Raw genomic sequence first — 24,351 nt, forward strand, 5'->3', positions numbered from 1 at the left:
CAGTTGAAAATTCATTATTTTCTAGTTTGTTTTTCTTGTAGTCAGAGCTGTTGGCACTTGTTTAAAATATGTGCACAAGTCCATGGGTCCTGATGAGATCCATCCGCGGGTCCTGAAGGAGCGGGCAAATGAAGTTGTGAAGCCACTGGCCATCATATTTGAAAAATCATGGCAGTCAGGTGAAGTTCCCGATGACTGGAAAAAGGGAAATATAACCTCCATTTTCAACAAGGGGAAAATGGATGACCTGGATAATTACAGACCAGTCAGTCTCACCTCTGTGCCTGGCAAAATCTTGGAGCAGATTCTCCTGGAAGGCATGCTAAGGCACATGAAAATCAACAAGGTGCTTGGTGACAGCCAGTATGGCTTCACTAAGGGGAAATCCTGCCTGACCAATCTGGTGGTCTTCTATGATGGGGCTACGGAACTGATGGACAGGGGTAGAGCAGTTGATGTCATCTACCTGGACTTGTGCAAAGCGTTCAACACTGTCCCACATGACATCCTTGTCTCTAAATGGGAGAGACATCAATTTGAATGATGGACCACTCGGTGGATAAAGAACTGGCTGGATGGCCGCACGCAAAGAGTTGTGGTCAATGGCTCAATGTCCGGCTGGAGACCAGTAACGAGTGGTGTCCCTCACGGATTGGTGTTGGCACTGGTCCTGTTCAACATCTTTGTTGGTGACATGGACAGTGGGATTGCGTGTGCCCTCAGCAAGTTTGCCGATGACACCAAGCTGTGTGGTTCTTTTGATATGCTGGAGGGAAGGAATGCCATCCAGAGGGACCTCGACACACTTGTGAAGTGAGCTGATGCCAACCTCATGAAGTTTAACCATGCCAAGTGCAAGGTCCTACACCTGGGTTGGAGCAATCCCAGGCACAGCTACAGGCTGAGCAGAGAAGAGATTCAGAGCAGCCCTGCAGAGAAGGACTTGGGGGTGTTGGTTGATGAGAAAATGAACATGAGCCGGCTTCAGTGTGTGCTTGCAGCCCAGAAAGCCAACTGTATCCTGGGCTACATCAAAAGGAGTGTGACCAGCAGGTCGAAGGAGGTGATCCTGCCCCTCTGCTCTGCTCTTGTGAGACCTCACTTGGAGTATTGTGTGCAGTTCTGGTGTCCTCAACTTAAAAGGACATGGAACTGTTGGAACAAGTCCAGAAGAGGGCCACGAGGATGATCAGGGGCCTGGTGCACCTCCCGTATGAAGACAGGCTGAGAAAGTTGGGTCTGTTCAGCCTGGAGAAGAGAAGGCTGCGTGGAAACCTCATAGCAGCCTTCCAGTATCTGAAGGGCGCCTATAGGGATGCTGGAGAGGGACTCTTCATTAGGGACTGTAGTGATAGGACAAGGGGTAATGGGTTAAAACTTAAACAGGGGAAGTTCAGGTTGGATATAAGAAGGAAATTCTTTCCTGTTAGGGTGGTGTGGCACTGGAATGGGTTGCCCAGGAAGGTTGTGAATGCTCCATCCCTGGCAGTGTTCAAGACCAGGTTGGACGAGGCCTTGGGTGATATGATTTAGCGTAAGGTGTCCCTGCCCACAGCAGGGGGGTTGGAACTAGATGATCTTAAGGTCCTTTCCAGGTCTAACTATTCTATGATTCTATGAAAATCAAGCTTCAGCTTGGCAGTGCACTTTTTGTCATGAAAATAATGAAAACAATCAAGTACAGTAGTATTGATTACATAGTAATTATGTACTAAAGAGTAAGTGCTTATTTATATACAGATATCGCCATTTTTGTCCTATCTATGTGATTTGCCACTTTACAGTTTTCTAGGATCAGTGTGGAAAAAGGTAATCAAGGTTAAAAAAGAATTAAACTGCAGTTCCAGAATACCTCACAGATTGTGCAGTAGAAGTGAAGGTTTAAATTTGGTTTGAGTTCCTAACTCCTAATTTTCTTTTGTACCATTGATCACTCTTTTCCCAATTGGCTGTAATTCGTCTGTTAATCCCTGACTAGTCATCCTACCGAAGGTAAATCTGCTAGCCTTAATTAATGATGCCCTGATTCTCCCAGTTTTAGTAGAAACATGACAGAAAGGGAGTCTGAGACCAGTACCTTTAGGTTCAGCATGGAAAGGCGCTTAAAACTGGAGAGGGGAAAGGGAGAGGCACACAATCCACAGCCTTTTTCTGCTCTGATGCAACTTTGGACTGGTTAGTTAGGGCATCTGTTTGTCCTGAGTTCCCAAAGGTCCAGAACAGTGTTAGCAATATTAACATATGTCTATGAAGCAATTGTTGGATGAAAAATAGCATATAAATATCCTTTGTGGTGCAATGGTATGAAAAAAAAGAGGTTTGGAAATGTCCTCAATTATTAGGTAAGAGCAGTAGGTAGAGGCCTGATAAACACAACTTCTAATAATCATCAAGTGTTGCAGTCACATAGGAACTCTCAAGGAGTTTTCTCCGAATCACCCCTTAGAATCTTGCTTTAGTTCTTGCTAAAGTGGATGTTCAAAATATTGTCCACTTCAGCTTGTGAGAAAGGAGTTAATCTGCAGCTAGTTTTGTGATCTTGGTGTTCTCAGATGTAGACCCTTCAGAATCTTCTGAAATGGTAGTTCTCAGCTTCTTCCTTGCTGGACCACAGTTCTGTTGAGACATGCAGTTATTCCATGGAACTGAGGCCTGGTCAGAGGTCTTCCTCCTAGATTTATCCAAAGAGGTGGTTAATCACTTCAGATTAAGAAATTTGAGGGTTTAATAATATGTTGCTGTGGAATTTATACAATTGACTCTGAATGGTTTTTTTTTAGTTTCTGGAAAAGTGTGTGAACACTATTAACCTTGCCTCCAAACCTCTTGCTGGGATTCCAGATGGTTAGCCATTTTTTAATTATTTTTAACAGTGGAGAAGGTAATAATTGGTTCTTGAAAGAAAAGTTTCCCTAGTGAATGCATCATGCTTGTAAAGTAACCAGGATAGATTTATTGATTCTGGCTAGAAATTTAAAACGTAACCTTGAACACTTTGTGATCTTCCCAGTGATACATCCAAATTACTTCTGGTGCCATATAATGTATTTAAATCACATTATCATTTAAACCTTTTCTGTAGAAATGTATTTAACTAACTTCTTTACTAAGATATATCAATGACAATTACAGAGCTGAAAAAGTAATTTATTTATAATATTTGCTATCAAATTCTGTGATACAGATAAGTCTACTCACCTCTTCATTCAGTATTGTGGGATAGATTTTGACCTACACCTATATAAACTATGAACTTAATGTATGGCTATTCTGTGGATGAAATCACATTAAATATATGTGAACCTATAAACTCTTTTTATGTGGGTAATAATAATGTGTTAAAAATAATCTGTACTTTGTAAAAGTTGGCAATAATAAGCAGTCTGTGTCCCTAAGCTTTATAATAATTGAGTTTTTAATCCTAAATAAGTATACATCTTTGCAACCATATACATCAGTATTGCATGTTATTTGAGGTTTTTTTCAAGCAGTGCCATTCCTGCTATCTAATCAGTCACTGTTGCACATTATTAGGTTTTGATGGTAGTACTACAATAAGAAATGTATCATATACCTCTTCTCATCACTATGATTTTAATCCAATAAACTCAATGTGTGCAAGTACAAGTAATTAACTGTGAAAGCATTTCTGCAAGGTTTGTGCAAGTAATCTTCTGCTTCTGTTTGGGACAGCCTCAGAGCACATACCACTACCTACTAGCTTTCAAATACAGATTCCTTAAATTTGTTTTTTATTGAAAATCTCTGGCAAAGAAAAAAATAACTGAATTATCTTTTTCTTGGCATAAGAAAATGACAATGTATGTTTGCTAACTGCTTGCAAGTAACTACGTGCAGCAGTAACTGCTTTTAATTAAGGAAACTTCAAAACATGAAACTTGAAATTTCAGGCTGGGCCAATGACATAAGAGGTTGTGGTTTGTAAACACATAAATAAAACCAATAAGCATCCTATCAAATGTTCTGTAACTTAACTGTTTAGTGGCAAAAAAAAAAAAAATGTATTGATTAATTAATTAATTAAATGTATTAATGTAATGTAATTAAATACATTAATGTAATGTAATTAAATACATTAATTAAATGTATTGATTAATTTTACCATTTTTTGTGCTTAGCAGCAAGAGATTTCTTGAGATGTAAACATAAACCCTGTATGCATCTGTCAAAGGGATTCTGCAGATTCCGTACTTATGTCTGTATAAAATTTAGTAACTGAGTAACTTTATCTTATCTACTTGTTCCAGGTTCAGATTAATCTCTGAACATGCTCCTGTAAAGTGAGGTTCTGATAGGCTAGTGTCTAGCCAGTGCTGTGTTAAGATTCAGTATCTATTTAGGGAAAGTTGATGGGCTAGTAAGCCTCTGTTAGTATGGAAGCCTTGCAAAGAGAGATGATATATCCAGCCTTAGTTCTTTAACCACATATTTAAGTACAAATGAGCTGACTGTACTTCAAAATGTTTCTGAAGCTACAGGATGCAAAGAAAATCCTGAGAGTTAGTTCAAAATAATTCATACAACTATTAATTAACAACTTATGTACACCAGATCAGAACTTTGTTGCTTGGATTTTGCTATTGACTCAAGTGGCCAAAAAATGTGTGGCTGCATTGTTGGAAAAGGGAGATTTAAAAACCTATACACCCCCAACAAAAAGTGATAGAACAGGTAGATTTACTTTTTATAGAAAGAAGATAGTCAGTGGGGCTCTATGTTTACTTACCAGAAGGTCAGATCTGTGCTGTGGCATCTACTGACTGCTGGCTAGGATTATCTGCAGAAAGGAAAATGCAGAGGAAATCTATTAATTGGGAATTAAGAAACAGACATGTAAAGAACAAGGAAGACACTAAAAGCAAAAGTAGCAACTTCAGAATATTTCAGGACATTGAAGGGAAAAAAGGACAGATAGCAGGAGGTATGCAAGAGTAGGTAATCTTTTAGTGCCAGAAACACATGCTTGCTGATGTAACTTCATCTTCACTAGCAAGGTTTTCCTGTTTAGATAGGCAGCAGCATGGTTTTACTGCTAAACGGATCTTTTGTTTAGCTGGCCTAAGATTAAAACAAAAACAAAAAGCAACTTTTGCAGCTCTGTCAGGTTCTGGAAGCTGCCAAGAAGCCTCTATAATATGCCCTGTTCCAAACAGTGAGCGTGCACACACAGTCTGGCCCTGGAAGGAGCTGCAGGTCCTTCCTGAAAAGGACATGTTCTAGTGTTAGCTGTGAGATCAGGCTTTTTCTTCTGTGCTTAGTTGCAATGTGAGTTAGATTATTCTAGTTTCTTCAGCTGGTCTTTAAAGAATATGTGAGAATTGCTAATGCATTAGAAGGCTGGCTCTTCCTCTTGAGGAAAGAGAAAGTGAGAAGTGTCTTTCTTTGAAAAATGTTTATTTTTCTATTGAAAAAGTAATACTTCTCTTGCAAGAACCTAGCTTGAAGTATTCAACAGCAATATATCACATATGTAGTCTAACAAACAGAGTTGAGAAAGCTACTTAGGACAACATAAAATGTGACAGTCTACAACTGTCAGTGACATGCTGCAGATATATGACTGGCTTCCCTCTGAAATGTTCCGTTTGAAAGGCAGCATCTTCTTCATTAAATTACCTTCCATACTGTAGAAAGTATTAATCAAGCAGCTACAAAATCCTTTAGAGCTCTGTACTTTCCTGTTCATGGTATGTCTGCATGACTCCCTTAGCTGGTAGTTACTGCTCCCAGCAGCTGCAAAGTTATTAGAGGGGTAGTTCTGAGGCCCCAGCAGGTAGCAGGTTGGCCGTACTGCAAATGTTGGCTTTTGGGGAAAATGGGCTCCCTCTGGTGAGTGGTTGAGTGGTTGTCAACTGAACTACCTCGGTGGTTTGGCTTGGCTTAGCTCACATTTGATTTTTAAATGGACTGCCGCAGTACTTGAACACCCACATGCACTGGCACCTTAAGTGTTGCTAGCAACCGTCAGCACTCATTCATTGTGTTTGTTTCCTGAAGTGGCATAGGGCTTGCAATTGTAAATCTTGCCATTTTTCATTAAATAGGAGGGAAAGCAGGAGACCGGCTGCAGTTGTGTAAGATAATTTTGGTGTGCTTCAGTTCCAGCTCTGGCCTTAGCAAATCACCAGTGTAGCTGGTTAATATTTCTTAGGCATTTTTCAGTTTATCTTGTGCTGAGCTACATACTACATGTATTTTTTGCAGGATTCAGGTCTGATAAAAAACAACCCATGAATATGCTTTGATTTTGTAACACTTATATTTGTAAACATGTAAACCCAGAAATTAAAGCTCTGTAGTCATCCATTTTGCTTCATTAATTCAGGTATCTCCAGACTTTAATGGTAGAGAGCTGTCAACATGGTACATCTGGGTACTACTAAACAGTCTCCTAAAATTTGACTGAATTTTTATAAGCTGAGAAGGTCATTAAGTTTGCCATTGAAGCAAGGTTTCTAAATTGAATGTTCTCACATTTAAATCTAGACCCCCATTAAACAGACGTCCTGTCTTAATGGGACTGGTAAACTGGAGACAGCTGGGTAGAAATCGTCTTAGATCTTACAGGTTGTTTGCAGTAGGAGTGAGGATCTCTAGTTCTTGATCTATCTACGGTGTAAGTTTATTGAAATTCCTGGGTCTGGTTTTTTTTTTTTTTAAGTTTTCAGTTCTGTGTGATAAGTGCTCTCTCATCCTTTCAGTAAATACCCTCCAAAGGCTGTTGTGAAGATAAAAAGGTGATGTTAAGGGGACAAAGCAGGAGGAAGGGGGACTTTCAGTCTTAGGTTTGATTCAAACAGAAAATAAGTGTGACCGCTGAACTGCAGCTAGATAATTCTAAACATACCTCAAGCCCAAGTAATAACGACTGGATCAAAAAAAAAAAACCAAATGAACCTGCATTGTTCAACCTAGCTTGGAGCTTTCTGCAGCTTAGTTGTCTTTCACATTTAGTTGCCAGGTGTGTCAGACATGATCCCATGAGGGGCTCTTCCTTTCTCTCTCATGGCTCAGTGGTAGTCAAAGGTGTTCAGAATCTTCAATATTAATGGGTTCTAGGCAGAGAAACTGTAGACTTCATTGTGCCCTATAAAGCAAGCAGATGTCTGCCACTGAAAATGGTGCAAGTTTGGTAAAATGGGTTAGAAACAGGATCAGATTTGCTGCTTTGGATTTGGAAGATGTGCAGGTGTTTTTTTACAAGCTGCAACTTTATTTAATGTTTCAATGGAACATCGCTGGAACATTAATTTATATTAAAATCATACATTAATATTAAAATAATTAATATAAAAATTAAAAATCACTTTATGCATTAAGAGTACTCAAGGAAAATAAATATGGGAAAACCACACAGCTGCAGCCATCAGGAAATGAAACCAAGTTCATTTCTCAAAGCTCCCAACTGCCTGATTTTTCCTTTTTGTAGTCTATTTATCTAGGTAATTGTCAGATATCAAAAGTTGTAGTGCACTCAATCACAGAATGCAACTGCAAAGATGCAAAGATACAGTGGAAATCCAGAGCATTTCCACTGGGCAAATTTTCAAATGACAGCTTTAAACAATTTGATGTTTTGATTGGCAAAACCAGCATCAAACTTTGTGCTCATATCTTTTGGTTATAGCAAATGCCCTTTTAGGTGATGTAACAGAACAAGTATTTTTAAACAACATTACCACTGTCTAATTTCAGGGGTTGGCAATATATTTCAAAATAAATGTATCATATTGTCCATCTTGGAAGGTTTTATTTATTCAGCTTTAGTGCTGCTGAAGATTTAAATCTATTCTTAATTACTCTTTGATCTTACTTGTTCAACACTGCTGCTTCATCAGAACTGCAGATGGCAAGCCACTGACGTATGGATTTAGTCATTTAATAGTTTTGTTAGTATCACTAACTTCTGTTAAACTGCTAGTGTAGGATTATTTCCACCTGCTAAAATCCTAGCTCATCTCTTCTGTGACCCTAACGAATTGGCATGCTGGAGCAGTAACTGCCCAGCTCGAGGCTGAGCTAGTTTCTCATTTGTCTAACATAACAGCTTAATTCTGGCTAAAGACCAAGAACTTTACACTTTGAAATTGCTGAGAAATATTGCTGCCTACTAAAAAGAGCAATATACAGATACACATTACAAGACTGAAGTAGTGTTATATATGGTAGCAGAGCCTACCTCCTAGAGATTATCTTTCGATATTCATTCTTCTGGACTTGTTAAGGATATTCTGGAAGCTGAATGATGCCAATGAAAAAATCTTTTTCACTCCAGTGTAACTAGGGTCAGCTTTTTAACAGTACAGTTACGTGACTTGTCCTTTGCTGAGCTGTCACTTTAGCGTTTAGCATGTCAGAATAAATCTTATATTAGCACAACTCTGCAGTAGCTCTGCTGACATAAAACCAGCATAAGTATAAGGAGAGGCTAGGCCAAATTGTTTAGTTCAGATCCCTGATCTTTTGGAGTGGCTCCAGCATTGTATAAAGCAGGTTTTTCTTTTTCTTCTTTTTTTTTTTTTTTTTTTTTTTTAACTTCTTTGTGCTTAAGTATGGAAGCTAACAGAATTTCTGTTCTTGGAAATTCAGTATTGGGGGGTTTATTTCGCTCTGGCTATTGGACTGCTTTGTGGTCCTTCGTGACTAATTCTTAAACTGAGGGGTACCGAAATCAGAATATCCTTGTGTAATCAAATTGTTGGAATTTCATATTACAGAGGAAAATGAAACAGGTCTGTGATCAATAATTAATCTTTATGTTAAAGGAGCATTTATGAGTGTAACGTGTGATGAGACTCAGATCTAGGTTGTGTTCTTAGCGGTTTGAGGAAAGTGCTATTTCTAGGCTTCCTTTCAATGTAATTTAAACTGAGAAGCATTTGCCGTTGATTTTATCAGAATTTGTTTGGGTCCACGTACTGTCTAACTGGAATAGATATTACAGAAGTACCTCGCACTCGTGTGAGTTAAACATGCCATTTCCCGTTGATTCCCATACATATGATTTATGTTTTCAGACTGATGTAGGGAAACCGTTGCAGCCGAATGAAAGCCAAACCAAAGCCCAAGCAGTCCCGGCGGCGTCAGAGTTAACTCCTTCCTAGGAGCAGGCACGGTGGAGGTTCTTTCCTCCCCAGTACCTCAGCTCCATATACTGGGCACTGCCAGGGTTCAGCAGAGGTGCAAAACCTCAGTAACTTCACAGAAAAGCCATTTCCTTCAGACAAGGAAATTTTCTGACTGTCTTTCAGTGCCGTGACACATGGTACGTGCCCCTATGTACTTGGAAGAATGACAGATGTCAAGATGTCGTTTTTGTATTTGTATATGTATAAAGTATTTCCTACCACAGAGAAAAAAGGATAGGAGAATGGGAAGGTGGTCCAGGACTCTGCAACGTCCCGTGTGCTCGGCTCTGACCGCTAAAGGGACAGCACTGCAGTCCCTGCACCGACCCCGGGGTGTCTGCTTGAGACGGAGCCCCTCTGCGGATAAATGAACGGCATCTCAGTGCCTCCAGTCCGATCGGTTCCGAAGTTCGCCCAGGCGGCCCAGAGAGGGCTGCGGGACAGCTGTCAGACCCCCAGGGAAGTCCTGCCCTGCCTGCCCCGGCCGCAAGCCCGCCGGCTGCAGCGCAGGGGCCGTCTCGCCTCCAATCTGCTGCCCGGAGCGGGTGGTTCGGCGTTGGGGGAACCCCACTCGTGTCCATCGGGAGGCAAAAGCGCTCTTACCTAGGAGTGGGAAACGCCCTTCTGCCCTAACACGCGGGGAGACAGCAGCTTCCGCAGCGCAGCCGCGCAAAGCTGCAGGTACCGCGTTGTGCGGGGTCGACGGCTGCCCCGGGGTGTTGTCTCACCCAGCAGCCGCCCAGCCCTGGCGATGTACGGGTTTCCACGGCAGCGTTCCCGCTCTGGTTGTGAGCGGCGAGTTTTTTCTGGTTTGGGGTTTTGGGTCCGTTTGATAGAATGCAATTTGCAGATAAAACTAACTCATGAGAAGCAGCAACTATTTAACTGGGGACTATTACTTGGCTGTAGAGTCATTCCTGACGAGGACCTCGGTGGTACACACACTTTCCTAACTCTCGGCAAGCCTTCATGCCTTCATTCGGGGGATCTCTTCCCCTGTGCAGCGTTATCGGGCTGGGCTGGTTTCATTTAGTGTTTTTGAGCTACTTTAAAGAGGCAAAGCGTGTTGCCTTTAAACACACGTGGGTTTTTTTTTTTTTTTAAAGGGGGGGGGGAGGCTCTTGTCTTGAGAAACTGCTTGGTTTGCAGGAAGCCCTCCGGATGTTTGCTGCTTTTCATGTGGCATTTGTGGTCGGCTCTGATAACGCCGGGAGCACCACTTCCAACACCGCGGGCCGCAGCCGACCTGAAATAGAAACACATCTCTGGCCGGAGGATCCCCGCGCCGTGCCCCGCCGGGTTTAAAAGGTCAATAAATCAGGAGGATGAACTCCCGGCGGCATTGTTAGGTTGGGAAAGTTCACGAATGACCCCGGGAGTCGTGCGACCACGAAGGTTTCGGGAGTGTCAGACGAAGCTCTTCAGTAAACGCTTTAGGGAAGAGCGGTGGAAGTGGAGAGCGCAACCACAGTGGGAGCCAGTGCTGTGAGGGGTGTTTTAATGTTACAATTCAAGAATCCCTAAAGAGTCAAAACAGAAATCGAGAAAATATGTGAGATCATCTACTTATGACGCCAGGGGCACTGAAAGGGTCACAAACTGCCCACATTTTCTGTACAAAAGAGGGAGCTTTTACTTTCTCGGCTTCGATTCAAAACACACCTTTCTTTCTTTGATCCCAGATCAATGAGCTGTAGAAACGGTTTGCACAAATCTGCCGAACAAAGTCAGGGCAGTTTGCTTAGTTTACTGCCTCGTGTTCATTATATAGAAAAACATTTTCTTTTATGCTGGAAGTGACAGCCCCCAAACTGCTGTAAACCGTGTTTGCAAGCGGTCCCTTAACCCGCTGAACTTTTCCAGTACTAGCTCTTGCAGGATTTGTTCCCTTGCCTGCCGAGAATGTTCCTGCTCAGTAGAGTGAAAGGGACAGTTTGGCGTTTTAACAAGAAATAAAAGGTTGAAAAAATTCAGGGCAGCCGGTTTTGGCCAGGTCAGTGACACGGCGGGAGCTGGGAAAGGGACGAGGCTCTCCCGGGCAGTGCGTTGTGACCCTCTGAGGTTTTGTTTCGCTTGGGAGTTATCCCACTTTCCCCCTCAACTGAGTGTTCTGGTCTCAGGAGGGAAAAACACACACACTGTCATCCTGTGGGAGTTCATCTCAGACGCGGTTCGAATTCTGGTAAATTTAGCGTTTTCTCTGGATACCGGCCGTGTGTGTCATACCCTGGGGCTCTGCGTCCCGGTACGTCGGGTCGGGAAATATCACTGCCTCAGCCATAAATCAAAATCACTGGCGCACCAGCATAAGGGGTGCCCTGAGGCCCCCCAAAGGCGAGGGACTGAAAACTAATAGAAAAAAAAAAAAATCCTAAAAAGCATTCCTGGTTATTTTTGACAGCTCTGTGTTGACGGTCGGTTTGCAAGCGGAACACGTCCAGATGAGTTTCTTTCACAGTCGGTTTTGAACGCATTATACTTTTGCAAGAATGGGATAGTTAAATACTTGTATGAGGTCAATTTATACATCCATATGTGTAGAAACATTGTTTTCGCCTCCGCTGCTTTTCATAGCATCTGACAGAAGAAAAGCAGAGCTCTGCGATCGCTGCCTCTCGTTTCCCCTTCGACGGGGGAAGGGGGAAATAACACTAAAAGCTGCTCTTTGCTTGATTTTAGGCAGCTACCAGAATTTTGGCAACGGTTTCGACTTGTCGCAACAAGGATAAATACAGGGTTACCATTAGGTTGGAAATATATAGATTGTATATATTATAATCTCTAACAAACAGGGGGAAGCAGAAAGTGTGAATGCACAAGTGCCGCCGTAGTTGTCCTCCCGATGTTTATCTTGCGCAGGTACCGATAGTCGCTGAGGTTTTCTTCTTCATAGAAAACTGAAAAACATTTAGAATATTTAGGATATATTGGGAATACACTTGACTGGCTCTCAAATGTAAAGGAGCGGGTTTTACTCTGCCCAAACCGGCATTTTCAATGTTACAGTAAGTGAATGGTGATACTGTTTTCATTCATTTCATTTCAGCTAGGATCCTTACAATCTTGGTTTATTTGATCGAAGTGGCCACCCAAACAAAGGTGTCCTTAACCAAATAAACCGCTTTGATCTTCAGTTTAAAGCTCGGCTCTTTCTCAAATAAGCATCGATGCATTTAATAGCACCACATAACAGTGCAAATATTAAACAGCGCCCGTGAAAACGCCGTATTTTGCATTTATTTGTGTGCGGAAAAAAATAACATAAATGGTAGCGAGATAGAATTTGTGTTTATTCTGAAGTGAAGGACTCTTTTCAAGCTCTGTTTGTGTTTAAAGTTTGTTTAGGTGGGCAAATGAGAGCTCCTGAAGAAGTCAATGCAGCAAGCAACGCCTGCAGCAAAGCCCACGTAAAAAATAATCAGGTCAGTTTACCCTACACACAGTAAATATTTGCACTTTTGGCAGATACTGAGTAACTTTATTACGAAGTATGAAGAAGTGAGATCGGATGTATTTTATAGGCTTTACGGTGGATATAGTACCCCACCCTTTTAGAATTCCATATTTTAGAGCTTTAGGGGTGAAATTCGTTAAGGTGACACCAGACGGCAGGAGGCTGCAGGGTGATGGCTGCTCTTATTCTTCCGCAGTCTCTTTCCAAGCCGGCCCACCAACTGAGCCGCCTGTATCACTCCGGGAGTTACAGGGTATCTGGCTCCTGATGGAAGCAGTCTGAACCTTCCACCGTTGTCACGTTCCCCTTGGTCAGGGTTCTCCTTTTCTGGTTGGGCAGGTAACCGGTGGATATCTACCTGAAGACATGCCGGTAGCGCAGGACCTCGGCGGGCCATTCTCTGCTGCCACCATGGGAGCGGGAATGAACTCCGAGCGCCGTTTACGAATGCACTATCCATTCACCCGAAAGACCCCCCTCACAGTTCCACGGGGAAGGGGGCAGTACTGGGCACAGAGACACTCGACCTGCTCAGGTGCCGGCCGCGTCGGGAGGAGCCCCGGGGCTGCCCCGCACCGCAGGGGGAGACGCCGCCACCGCCCGGTGTCCCCACCCCCCGAGGCCCCATTGGCCGCGTCGCCGCTCAAATAGGGCCGGGCGACAGCGGCTGCCAGCAGCGAGCGGGGCCCGAGCGACGAGAGTAGCCGCTTCCCCCACCGGAGCTCTCGGCCCCGGCGGCGCAGCCAGACATGAGCAGCCCCGATGCGGGCTACGCCAGCAGCGAGGATCAGGCTCAGGGGCGGTGCTCGTTGCCCGTTATGATGCCGGCCGTGGGCCCATGCCCGTGGGCAGAGTCGCTGAGCCCGCTGGGCGAGGCGAAGGCGAAGGGCGAGGCGGCGGCGTCAGGGGCGTCGGGCGGCCGGAGCAAGAGCGAGGCGCGGATCCGGCGGCCCATGAATGCCTTCATGGTGTGGGCGAAGGACGAGCGCAAGCGGCTGGCGCAGCAGAACCCGGACCTGCACAACGCCGAGCTCAGCAAGATGCTGGGTGAGCGCGAGGGGTGCCGGCAGGCGAGGATGGGGGCTCGGGATACTGGCGGGTAGTAGAATGCGGCGGGCGGGTTCATGAAATGGGGGACTCGGGTGGGTGTCGGGGCACGGACTGAGGGCGGATCCGGGAGCTCCCGTTGTGCCGGGGTTCCAGGTGTGCGGAGTTCCCGATATGCCGGGGTCCCGCGGGGCGGGTTCGAGAGCTCGAAGCCGGCGCCCGCCCGGGGCTCTGGGCCGGGCTGCGGACGAGACGGCGGCGCCGTCGGGGCCGGGCGCGGAGTCCCGCCCGTGTGCGGCCGGTCTGACGGTGGTCGTGTGCGCAGGTAAATCGTGGAAGGCGCTGTCGCTGTCGGAGAAGCGCCCGTTCGTGGAGGAGGCGGAGCGGCTGCGGGTGCAGCACATGCAGGACCACCCCAACTACAAGTACCGGCCGCGGCGGCGGAAACAGGTGAAGCGCCTGAAGCGGGTGGAGAGCGGCTTCCTGCAGCACGGCCTGGCGGAGCCGGCGGGGCCCGGGCTGAGCACCGAGGCAGGCGGCAGCAGCGGCAGGATGTGCGTGGAGGGCCTGAGCCTGCCCTACGGCGAGCAGGGCTACGCGGTGTCGGGCGTGGGCCACTACCGGGACTGTCCGCCGCTGGGCGCCGGCTTCGACGGGTACAGCCTGCCGACGCCGGACCCGTCGCCGCTGGACACGGTGGAGAGCGAAGCGCCGTTCCTGGCGGCGGGGCTGCAGGAGGAGTGCGCGCTGGTGCCCTACGGCTTCGCCCCGCACCCGGCGGCGGCGGGCGAGTACTCGGCGGCGGCGAGCGAGAGTCCGGCGGGCGCGGCGCTGCGCCGGCACCTGCCTTCCGGCGAGGTGCTGGGCCCGGGCCCCGCGCTGCAGGGGCTGCAGGGGCTGCTGGGCTGCCCGGCGCCGTTGCACGCCTACTACGGGCAGGCGTGCCAGCCGCCGGGCCCGGGGCGCGGCCCGTTGCCGCCGGGGGCCGTCGGGCAGCCGTCGCCGCCGCCCGAGGCAGCGCCGTGCCGGGAGCAGCTGGAGCAGCTGCCGCCGGAGGAGCTGCTGGGCGAGGTGGACCGCACCGAGTTCGAGCAGTACCTGCACTTCGCCTGCAAGCCCGAGCTGGGGCTGACCTTCGCCGGACACGACGTGGCCGAGAGCGTGGGGCCCGTCTCCTCGGCCGTGTCGGACGCCAGCACCGCCGTGTACTACTGCGGCTACCCCGACGTGTGAGGGCCTCCTCGGGAACACGGCTCTTCTTGGCTTGGACTTGCGGGTGGGCCCCCAGCCCCGCTCCTATTTATGTAATTTATTTGAATCTTGAGAACTGACAGGGTATCCGTGACCTGCTCGAGGTTTAAAAGGCGACTCGCCGTTTCGCTGTCCAGGTGGTGCAGGTTTTACCACTACCGTCCGACAGTGACATGTCAAACTGTTCCTGCTGTGGAATCATGATGTTAGTAACACACGTGGAATACAGAGTCGGAGATCTTGTTAGAGATCCACATGCTATTGTAATGTTGTACAGAATGCTGGGTTTGGGTTTTATATGTTGGATTTGTACAGAATAATTTTGCACTTTTACAAATAAAAGGGAAATAATAAAACTGGTTGCTGATATCTCCTCCAAGGGGTGTTATCGTACTTTGTGGTCGATCACTGTTGCTTTTTAAACTACTTTTGCTAATGTCCCTTGCCGTAAGCATTCCATCCTGTCATCCTCTCTGTAGACAATCTTCTTCTGTCTCTCTTGCTCGAATGACAAACAAAACTTTAAGGGCTCAGAAAGTGTCTACTCCACGCTGTTCTTTATTTGGTGGTTTCTCAGATTGTTGATTAATATGAATTAATTTAAAAATTAATAAAAAGGGCGACCTATTTTGTAGCTGAGGAGTAAAAACTGTAAAAATGATCTTACCGAAGTAGGTTAAAGTTTGGGTCTGTTTTTAATGTAACCGTGGACATACGGTATGCCATCAAGAAGAGCTCCTCGCTGAAATGGGCAGCGAAGCTCCCGGTCATTCAAGCACCTCCCCGGCGAACCTGTGTGCCGTGTCCGGGGAGCTGCCTGGAGCAGGCTGGCCGTGGGGGTAGCACACCCCCGCTGTGCGGGAACGACAGCAGTAAATCGGTGCTAAAAGCAGGTGAAAAATTTCGACACGAGTCTCTGAAGGGGGATGCTGGGCAGGGGCAGCCCCCTCGGGAACCTCCCGCAGCGGCTCCTTCAGCCGCACCTCAGAGAGTCTTACCTTTACCTTCCTAAAGTAATCCTTCAAACTGCTTCATCACGACTATAAATAGAAACATCTTTGGGGTTGACAAATATGCGTCCTGCAGTTAAACTTCCGTGGCAGAGAGAGGGGACAAGGAGGGGGCAAGATTTTAGTGTCAGGACCGACTCCAGCTGTGGTGTTGGAATGATAAATTCGTGCTGTTCATTACTGAAATCGGACGGAGCAGTTATCTGGGTCGTTTGCTTCCTCAGATAAAGTTGTGGAGCTGAGTCCTGGGAGGAGGGGGCCAGGCCCGAAGTGGCAGACTTGCCCACTGATTAACCGGTCTTCCACAAGAAAGGGAAATTCAGCTGGGGACGCTTCCAGATCACTTTAAAGAAGCTGATGTTTGCACTGGTGACGGATGAAACAGTGCCCACAGCCCCAGATGACGACTGCCTCGCTCAGTGAAATTCAAGCATTGCCTCGCTGGCAACTGCATACTTTTAGTAGTCTTGAATTAAAATGAATTCAGACCCTTAGTGTTCTGTTAAATCTAGCCTCTAGCTTCTCAAACAGCTTTCAATTCCAGAAGGTACAGCTTAAATACCCACCCTGCCACTGTCTTTATTCCTCGATGTATACTCCAGAAAACAGATGTGTTCCTGAATGAGATGGTACCTCAGGGCAAGGGCATTAGATGTCTGCTAGATACGTTAAATTTGGAAAAGGTGCTCCTAAACACAGGCATGTAAATCCAGTAAAGAAATACGCATGAGAAATTATGTTTCATGCTGGGTGAATTTTCCCTTTATCATATGCTTTTAACCTACAGGATTGAATTAAATTCGTTTTGCCTTTCCCACACACGATTTTCTGAAGGAAAATCACTTTAGTTGGTGTTGGGAATCAATCATTACCATGCTTTTGATAAGTTTGGCCACCATTTCTTGTCGTTTTTCACTTAGGTGCAGGTTTTGCTCCTCTCCTTTCTTCTTCATCCCAACTTGCTGGACAACTGGAAGCTGCGGAGAACTTGTAACTGTCAGCGGGCTCATGACAAAGGTCGAAAGCCTTCTACTTGCCTTTGATTAATGATAGTACCTGAAGTGACTGGCAATAAATAGTGTTAAATAAATGCATAGGTTTGGAAAATACCATAGCAGTCCTGGGTGCCAATCGGTTTGTATTGCATAGGTAGATCTTACAACAACCCTTTGCCCAGAGCTTTTGCAGATTGAAATCTAATTCCTGCGTGTATCCAAAAGTGTAGTCCTTCCCGTGAGAAGAACTCCCTTCTTCCCTGAGCCTTCCATTGCACGTCTAAAATGCGGCAGGCTTATGCACTGCCAATACATACGAAGCAAATTTTTCTGAAGCTCCGTCCCAGGCCTGTTTTTCCATAGGGCGTGTCTTGACATTCTAGATGATGTTCACCCAAATCTGCCCTGCAGCCCTTCTGAAAACATCAAACCTTCCGCACGTCCCCTGAATGCCTCTGATAACTGGGTATTAAGAGAAGGACCCAAACCCGACTGATGACCTCTTTCCCAGGGTTCGGCTCCGGTGTTGGCGCGGGGGAAGCGGTTGCTTCCCCCGGCAGGAGGCGGAAGAAGGCTGCAAGTGGGAGAGGAGAAGCAAAGTGCCCCGCGGCTCCCTCACTGCCGCCCCCTGTGCAGGGCCGGGCTCTGCTGCTGCTGTCCCGGAACCGCACCGCTCCCCGGAACCGCATCTGCTCTGCGTTTAGCAGTTCTGGTTGACTCCCAAAAGTAAACCACAAACAGGGGATGACACCTTCAAACGCCTCTCCAGCCTTGGCAGCACAGCCGCTCTCCAGTTACACGTTAGCAAGGCAGCTCCTCAGGCCCCTTTCCCCAGGGACAGGGAGTGCTCTTTCCCTGCAGCTCCCCGGGCCTAAACGGTGTCCAGCTCAGTTTTTTTGAGTCCCTGTGTTAGCAGTTCCTCGTGTTGCAAGGTGTCCGTACTCGTATCTCCATTTTTTCCAACAAGCTCCTTACGTGGGTGTCACACTGCAGCTGGACTCCTTTTCCTATTTGTTTTCTTTCTCATTTTCTTTTTCCTTTTCCTTTTTGTGTGTGTGTTCCCTTTCTTCCTTAGGTTTGTCGGTAGAAAAGTCAGTAGGCCTCAGCTGACAGAAAGAGACTTCAAAGGCGCTGAACTAAAACCAGTTCAGGATTCATCTACACGGGGCAGCCGGCAGCGAGAAGTCAGGTGGTGAGAATGAGCCCTCACTCACTAACGGAGGGTAGCTGGTACTGCAAATGTCAGGAAGCGGCGGTGCTGGGCTCTGAGAAAACAGCATTAGCTTTGGGCAGATTTATGTCCGTTGTTTGTTTCTGGTAGTTGCGTGCTTTTCAAACTAGAAAAAGAGCAATCCATAGGCTGCAGAATTTCTCTTTATAGAGATGTTTTACTTATTTACGTGTTATTTTGGAACAAATCGCTCAGGGGGACCGCTGATGGCCTCCCCTTGAGGTCTGTACTGAGGCAGTGGTGTGCATTGGGGCTCAACAGTGGGTTACCACCACGGTGCTGCTGTGCCAAGTAACGTGTTACAGACAGGGCTGTGAAATCCAGGATGTACATACTCACATTTACTTAACGTTAAATAGGCAATTAATGTGTTCACTAATTAAATGACTGCAAGATCAGAGCTCTATTTCTCTGCTGCAGCTTCCCATCTGCAAGAAGGCGACAGTTTCTTTCACCTTCTCTTTTAACAGAACCTCTTAAATATGGCATCTGATTCCTCATCTAATGCAGTGTGCTGGTCCATCAAGGCTTCTTGACAACTGATACTCTTTTATCATGGAATCATAGAATCACAGGACAGTTTGTGCTGGAAGGGACCTTGAAGATCATCTAGCTCCAACCCCCGTGACATGAGCAGGAACCCCTTACATTAGACGAGGTTGCTCAAAGCCCCATTCAGTCTGTCCTTGAACACTGCCAGGGATGGGGCAGCCACAGCTTCTCTGGGGAATCTGTCCCAGTGTCTCACCACCCTCACAGATGATACTCTAACTGTATGTATTTGTCCTGGGTTCAGCAGTAGCAGTCATTTTTCTCCTTCTTGGTAGCTGGTGCAGTGAAGTGTTTTGACTTTTGGCTTGGGAACAGAGCTGATAACAAGGATGTTTTGGTTTGGCCAAGGACCTTGTGAGCCTCATGCTCTGCCAGGGAGGAGGGGAAGCCAGGAGGAAGCAGACAGGACACCTGACCCAAACTGACCAAAGAGGTATTCCATACCACAGCACGTCATGCCCAGGATGTAACTGGGAGTTACCCAGAAGGGCTGGGAGACTGCAGGGTTGGAGGAGGTATCGGTCGGAGCTTGGTTGGGCTGGGGGAGTTATCGTTTGGCTGGTGGTGAGGTGTTGTATTCTCTTCCCTTGTTATTTCCTTTATCATTGTTATTACTGGTGGTAGCAGCAGTGATTTGTGTTATACCTTAGTTACTAAACTGTTCTTATCCCAACCCGCGGGAGTTGCATTCTTTTCGATTCTCCTCTCCATCCCTCTGGGAGTAGGGGGAGGGAAAGAAGGGGGGAAGTGAGTGAACGAGTTGTCTGACTGGGTTTAAACCACGACAGTATTTTACCCAGAACGATTGACTCAGAAGCTCACAGGAGGTCTGTGGCACAAGGAGATTTCAACTAAATGCAAATACTGCTCCAGAGCAAATGCTGTGTAATTTTCCTTGTTCCTGTTGACCGCTGAGTGACTTCTCTCTAGCTTGGCTGCTGCTGAATATATCCCCTATTTTGGGATTAAAAAAAAAAAACAGAACAAACCAACAAAAAAACACAACACAACAAACCCCAAACAGCCAAACAACAACCAAAACCAGAAACAAAACCAAAACCAAAGCCCACATCTTCCAAAGACAAAAAGAAAAGAAATTTAAGCTATTCCTACGCTGTAGGGAACAAGCAGTTTCTACCCTGTAAAAGGACAGGTTACATGAGGGAGAAGACGAGTTACCTGTTTCCTGTGCGTGCCCCGAGGGGCGCGGAACTGCCCGCCCCGGAGCTGCCAGCACAGACCACATGATCCGCTCCCCACCCCGCACGGCCCTGTTCCCAGCCGCTTCTGGCGTCCCACGGCTGAGGAACGGGTGCAATTACACCCTTATATTGTTTCTGAAACTTTGTTTTGAGGAGTAGGTGATTTATCCGCCACCTCTCCTAATGTCCTTCCTTTATGCTGCTGAATCTGTATTTGAAACCTCTGGATCTACTTGAGGAGGTCCAGAGGAGGTCCACAAAGATGATCAGAGAGAGGTCTGGAGCACCTTTCTTGTGAAGAGGCCGAGAGTTGGGCTTGTCCAGCCTGGAAAAGAGAAGGCTCTGGGGAGACTTCAGAGCAGCTTATGTCCCCTAAAGTGGAACTACAGGAAATCTGGAGAAGGACTTTTTTCACGGGCATGTAGTTTTTAGGACAAGAGGAAATGGCTTTAATCTGAAAGAGGTAGATTCAGATTAGATATTAGGAAGAAATTCTTCGCTATGAGGGTGATGAGACACTGGAACAAGTTGCTCAGAGAAGCTGTGGCTGCCCCATCCCTGACAGTTCTCCAGGCCAGGCTGGACTGGGCTTTGAGCAACCTGGTCTAATGGCAGGTGTAGGTGTCCCTGTCCATAGTTGGAACTAGATGATCTTTAAGGTCCCTTCCAAACCAAACCATTCTGTGATTATATTTTTGGCTCTCGGAAATTACCCGTACCTGCTCGGTGGAGGTGCCGGTGGCGACGATGCACCGTGGAGCCGCTTTACGGGACAAGCCCTAGCAGCTCACACTGTCGAGTTTTGACATACCGTGAGGGAATCGCTTGACGCAGTTCACATAGCGGGATAAAGTCGCTTCCCGGACTGTGCCGTGACCCGGCCAGCGCTCATTTAACCTAATTGACTGAGACATTTTGTGTCCGCCGAAGGGAAGCCCCAGAATGCTGGGGGGGGGGGGGGGGTGGTGGTGAGGGGTGGGCGGTGGGTTGCGGGTGTCCTGCCCAGTCTCTCCAGAGCGCTCCTCAAAGGGACAGCGGACGGCCGCTCCACGATTAACAGGGCTGGTTCGCTCTTGGTGACCAAGCCCCGCGATAGCCCTTAGGTGCCGCTACCGAACAGCTGGGACAGAGGGTGCAGCGGCGGGCACGGAAGGCGGAGGCAGCCGCCAAGAGCAGCGGTGTGGCTCCGGGCTTGAAGGCAGTCCGCTAAAAGCGATGAGGAGCGGTGAGGCTGATCCTGACCTCAACTCTGATCCCGCCCTTGAGGTTGTCAGAGTTTTCCCTAAAAATCGACTCCCAGTTACAGCAGTGAACGGAACGGTTGCCTGGTTTTTCACTGGGGAAGTTTAAAATGAGTATTTAAAGAATACAAGTCATCCTTTGTGCCTGAGTGTTAAAAACTAGAGCGGAGAAGACATTTCTCCCAGCAGTTTCAGGCGTTTAAATATAAATGTTAATCTACGTTCTGTCCGAACTCAGGCTGACAACGTTATCGCCGTTATGATTATCGTTAAATGGCTGGTCGATCGTTTCTCCAGTATTTAACCCTCCCCCACCCTTTCCCGGCCCGCAGGCATTTATATCGGCTCTCCGAGTTCCGCGCTCCCCAGGGAAGCCGAAAGTCTGTATAATTCACGTCAGCGCTGATCTTCCCTTAAGAATTAACCTGAAACTATTTTGTCTCAACTTCAATCCACACACGACCGAGCAAGAAACTGTACGATGCCTTCAATAATACCAGTGTCGGTTTATTGTGTACACGAGCTATTCAGTATTTCTTCCCAATCCTCCGCGTAACTGCCCACCCCGACTATTTAATTAACAAGCAGTAATTGCATGGATAAAGGCACCGATGTTCTGAGCTTTGGACTGAAAAACGGCCCAGCGAGGTCACACTGGTCTTGCCAAGGCCGCCGGTCGCTCGGCTGCTCGTTCATGGACAAATCTAGGCATGCAAACTGCATGGAATGTGGCCCTAATAAAACACTTTCCCAGACGTACGGTGAGAAATAGTGTAATTGGCACGATGGAAAACAACATCAAATACACATTCAATGGTGTTTTCCGTTGAGTGTCCCACTTCTCAGGACCACGTTCGCAATGACAGCAGGCAGACAGTAAGGAAAATAATTTTCAAAATCAAACCCAAAGCCACATCTTTTTAAAGAAAACTATACAGTATCGCCTTCACAACCTTTCTAAATGTTCCAATGAACTAAGGGTTGGCTTGATTTTGAACACACCGCGTTTCAAGGGAACCAGCTGGCCAAGGAGGCGAGCCACACCGGCAGAAAGAGCAGAGGGGATGCCGCGGGCATCGACAGTGACAGTCGGGTGGGGAGAGAACCTTCCCCGTGCGCGGTGCTACGCTCGGAGAGGATGGGGGTAAGGGCGAGGGGGACCCCAGACGGCTCCAGGTGCCGGCCGCGTCGGGAGGAGCCCGGGGCCGCCCCTCACCGCAGGGGGAGCCGCCGCCACTGCTCGGCGCCGCGCCACCGCCCCCGAGGCCCCATTGGCCTCGTCGCCGCTCAAATAGGGCCGGGCGACAGCGGCTGCCAGCAGCGAGCGGGGCCCGAGCGACGAGAGCACCAGCTTCCCCCACCGGAGCTCTCGGCCCCGGCGGCGCAGCCAGACATGAGCAGCCCCGATGCGGGCTACGCCAGCAGCGAGGACCAGGCTCAGGGGCGGTGCTCGTTGCCCGTTATGATGCCGGCCGTGGGCCCATGCCCGTGGGCAGAGTCGCTGAGCCCGCTGGGCGAGGCGAAGGCGAAGGGCGAGGCGGCGGCGTCAGGGGCGTCGGGCGGCCGGAGCAAGAGCGAGGCGCGGATCCGGCGGCCCATGAATGCCTTCATGGTGTGGGCGAAGGACGAGCGCAAGCGGCTGGCGCAGCAGAACCCGGACCTGCACAACGCCGAGCTCAGCAAGATGCTGGGTGAGCGCGAGGGGTGCCGGCAGGCGAGGATGGGGGCTCGGGATACTGGCGGGTAGTAGAATGCGGCGGGCGGGTTCATGAAATGGGGGACTCGGGTGGGTGTCGGGGCACGGACTGAGGGCGGATCCGGGAGCTCCCGTTGTGCCGGGGTTCCAGGTGTGCGGAGTTCCCGATATGCCGGGGTCCCGCGGGGCGGGTTCGAGAGCTCGAAGCCGGCGCCCGCCCGGGGCTCTGGGCCGGGCTGCGGACGAGACGGCGGCGCCGTCGGGGCCGGGCGCGGAGTCCCGCCCGTGTGCGGCCGGTCTGACGGTGGTCGTGTGCGCAGGTAAATCGTGGAAGGCGCTGTCGCTGTCGGAGAAGCGCCCGTTCGTGGAGGAGGCGGAGCGGCTGCGGGTGCAGCACATGCAGGACCACCCCAACTACAAGTACCGGCCGCGGCGGCGGAAACAGGTGAAGCGCCTGAAGCGGGTGGAGAGCGGCTTCCTGCAGCACGGCCTGGCGGAGCCGGCGGGGCCCGGGCTGAGCACCGAGGCAGGCGGCAGCAGCGGCAGGATGTGCGTGGAGGGCCTGAGCCTGCCCTACGGCGAGCAGGGCTACGCGGTGTCGGGCGTGGGCCACTACCGGGACTGTCCGCCGCTGGGCGCCGGCTTCGACGGGTACAGCCTGCCGACGCCGGACCCGTCGCCGCTGGACACGGTGGAGAGCGAAGCGCCGTTCCTGGCGGCGGGGCTGCAGGAGGAGTGCGCGCTGGTGCCCTACGGCTTCGCCCCGCACCCGGCGGCGGCGGGCGAGTACTCGGCGGCGGCGAGCGAGAGTCCGGCGGGCGCGGCGCTGCGCCGGCACCTGCCTTCCGGCGAGGCGCTGGGCCCAGGCCCCGCGCTGCAGGGGCTGCAGGGGCTGCTGGGCTGCCCGGCGCCGTTGCACGCCTACTACGGGCAGGCGTGCCAGCCGCCGGGCCCGGGGCGCGGCCCGTTGCCGCCGGGGGCCGTCGGGCAGCCGTCGCCGCCGCCCGAGGCAGCGCCGTGCCGGGAGCAGCTGGAGCAGCTGCCGCCGGAGGAGCTGCTGGGCGAGGTGGACCGCACCGAGTTCGAGCAGTACCTGCACTTCGCCTGCAAGCCCGAGCTGGGGCTGACCTTCGCCGGACACGACGTGGCCGAGAGCGTGGGGCCCGTCTCCTCGGCCGTGTCGGACGCCAGCACCGCCGTGTACTACTGCGGCTACCCCGACGTGTGAGGGCCTCCTCGGGAACACGGCTCTTCTTGGCTTGGACTTGCGGGTGGGCCCCCAGCCCCGCTCCTATTTATGTAATTTATTTGAATCTTCTCGGGACAGTTTCACAATCCCTCTTTGGGCGGAAGTACATTACTGTCATGAAGATTAAAGCGTGGTTCAAACTGGACTGATGTGCCGACATGTTCACCTTTTTTTTTACCTCCATGCCCAAATGGTCTTCATTGTTGCAACATCAGCATTGTTACTTATTTGCCCAGAACACGGCTTTATTAGCTGTTTTAAACTATATTTATAT

General features: G+C 48.9%; 3 protein-coding genes across 3 annotated transcripts in view; 2 read left to right on the top strand and 1 right to left on the bottom strand.

Annotated features, from left to right (window-relative positions):
- ATP6V1H (ATPase H+ transporting V1 subunit H) overlaps positions 1 to 10,733 on the bottom strand; it is a 286,404-nt gene extending 275,671 nt beyond the window's left edge. The window contains exon 1 of the mRNA XM_057397784.1: positions 10,723 to 10,733. The gene's annotated coding sequence lies outside the window, so the exon portion shown is untranslated. The remainder of the gene's footprint in view (positions 1 to 10,722) is intronic.
- A 2,525-nt stretch (positions 10,734 to 13,258) lies between these two features.
- On the top strand, positions 13,259 to 14,885 carry LOC130592814 (transcription factor SOX-17-like). The gene is made up of 2 exons (XM_057397387.1): positions 13,259 to 13,650; positions 13,976 to 14,885. Exons 1-2 carry the CDS (start codon positions 13,353 to 13,355, stop codon positions 14,881 to 14,883), a joined length of 1,206 nt encoding a protein of 401 aa, XP_057253370.1. The 5' UTR covers positions 13,259 to 13,352; the 3' UTR covers positions 14,884 to 14,885.
- A 7,569-nt stretch (positions 14,886 to 22,454) lies between these two features.
- On the top strand, positions 22,455 to 24,058 carry LOC130592815 (transcription factor SOX-17-like). The gene is made up of 2 exons (XM_057397389.1): positions 22,455 to 22,823; positions 23,149 to 24,058. Exons 1-2 carry the CDS (start codon positions 22,526 to 22,528, stop codon positions 24,054 to 24,056), a joined length of 1,206 nt encoding a protein of 401 aa, XP_057253372.1. The 5' UTR covers positions 22,455 to 22,525; the 3' UTR covers positions 24,057 to 24,058.
- The last annotated feature ends 293 nt before the right edge of the window (positions 24,059 to 24,351 follow it).

This window comes from Pezoporus wallicus, unplaced genomic scaffold (genome assembly GCF_028554395.1).
Source record: "Pezoporus wallicus isolate ANWC-B61680 ecotype Strahan unplaced genomic scaffold, APGP_CSIRO_Pwel_v1 contig_227, whole genome shotgun sequence".
NCBI classification, from domain to species: Eukaryota; Metazoa; Chordata; class Aves; order Psittaciformes; family Psittacidae; genus Pezoporus; species Pezoporus wallicus.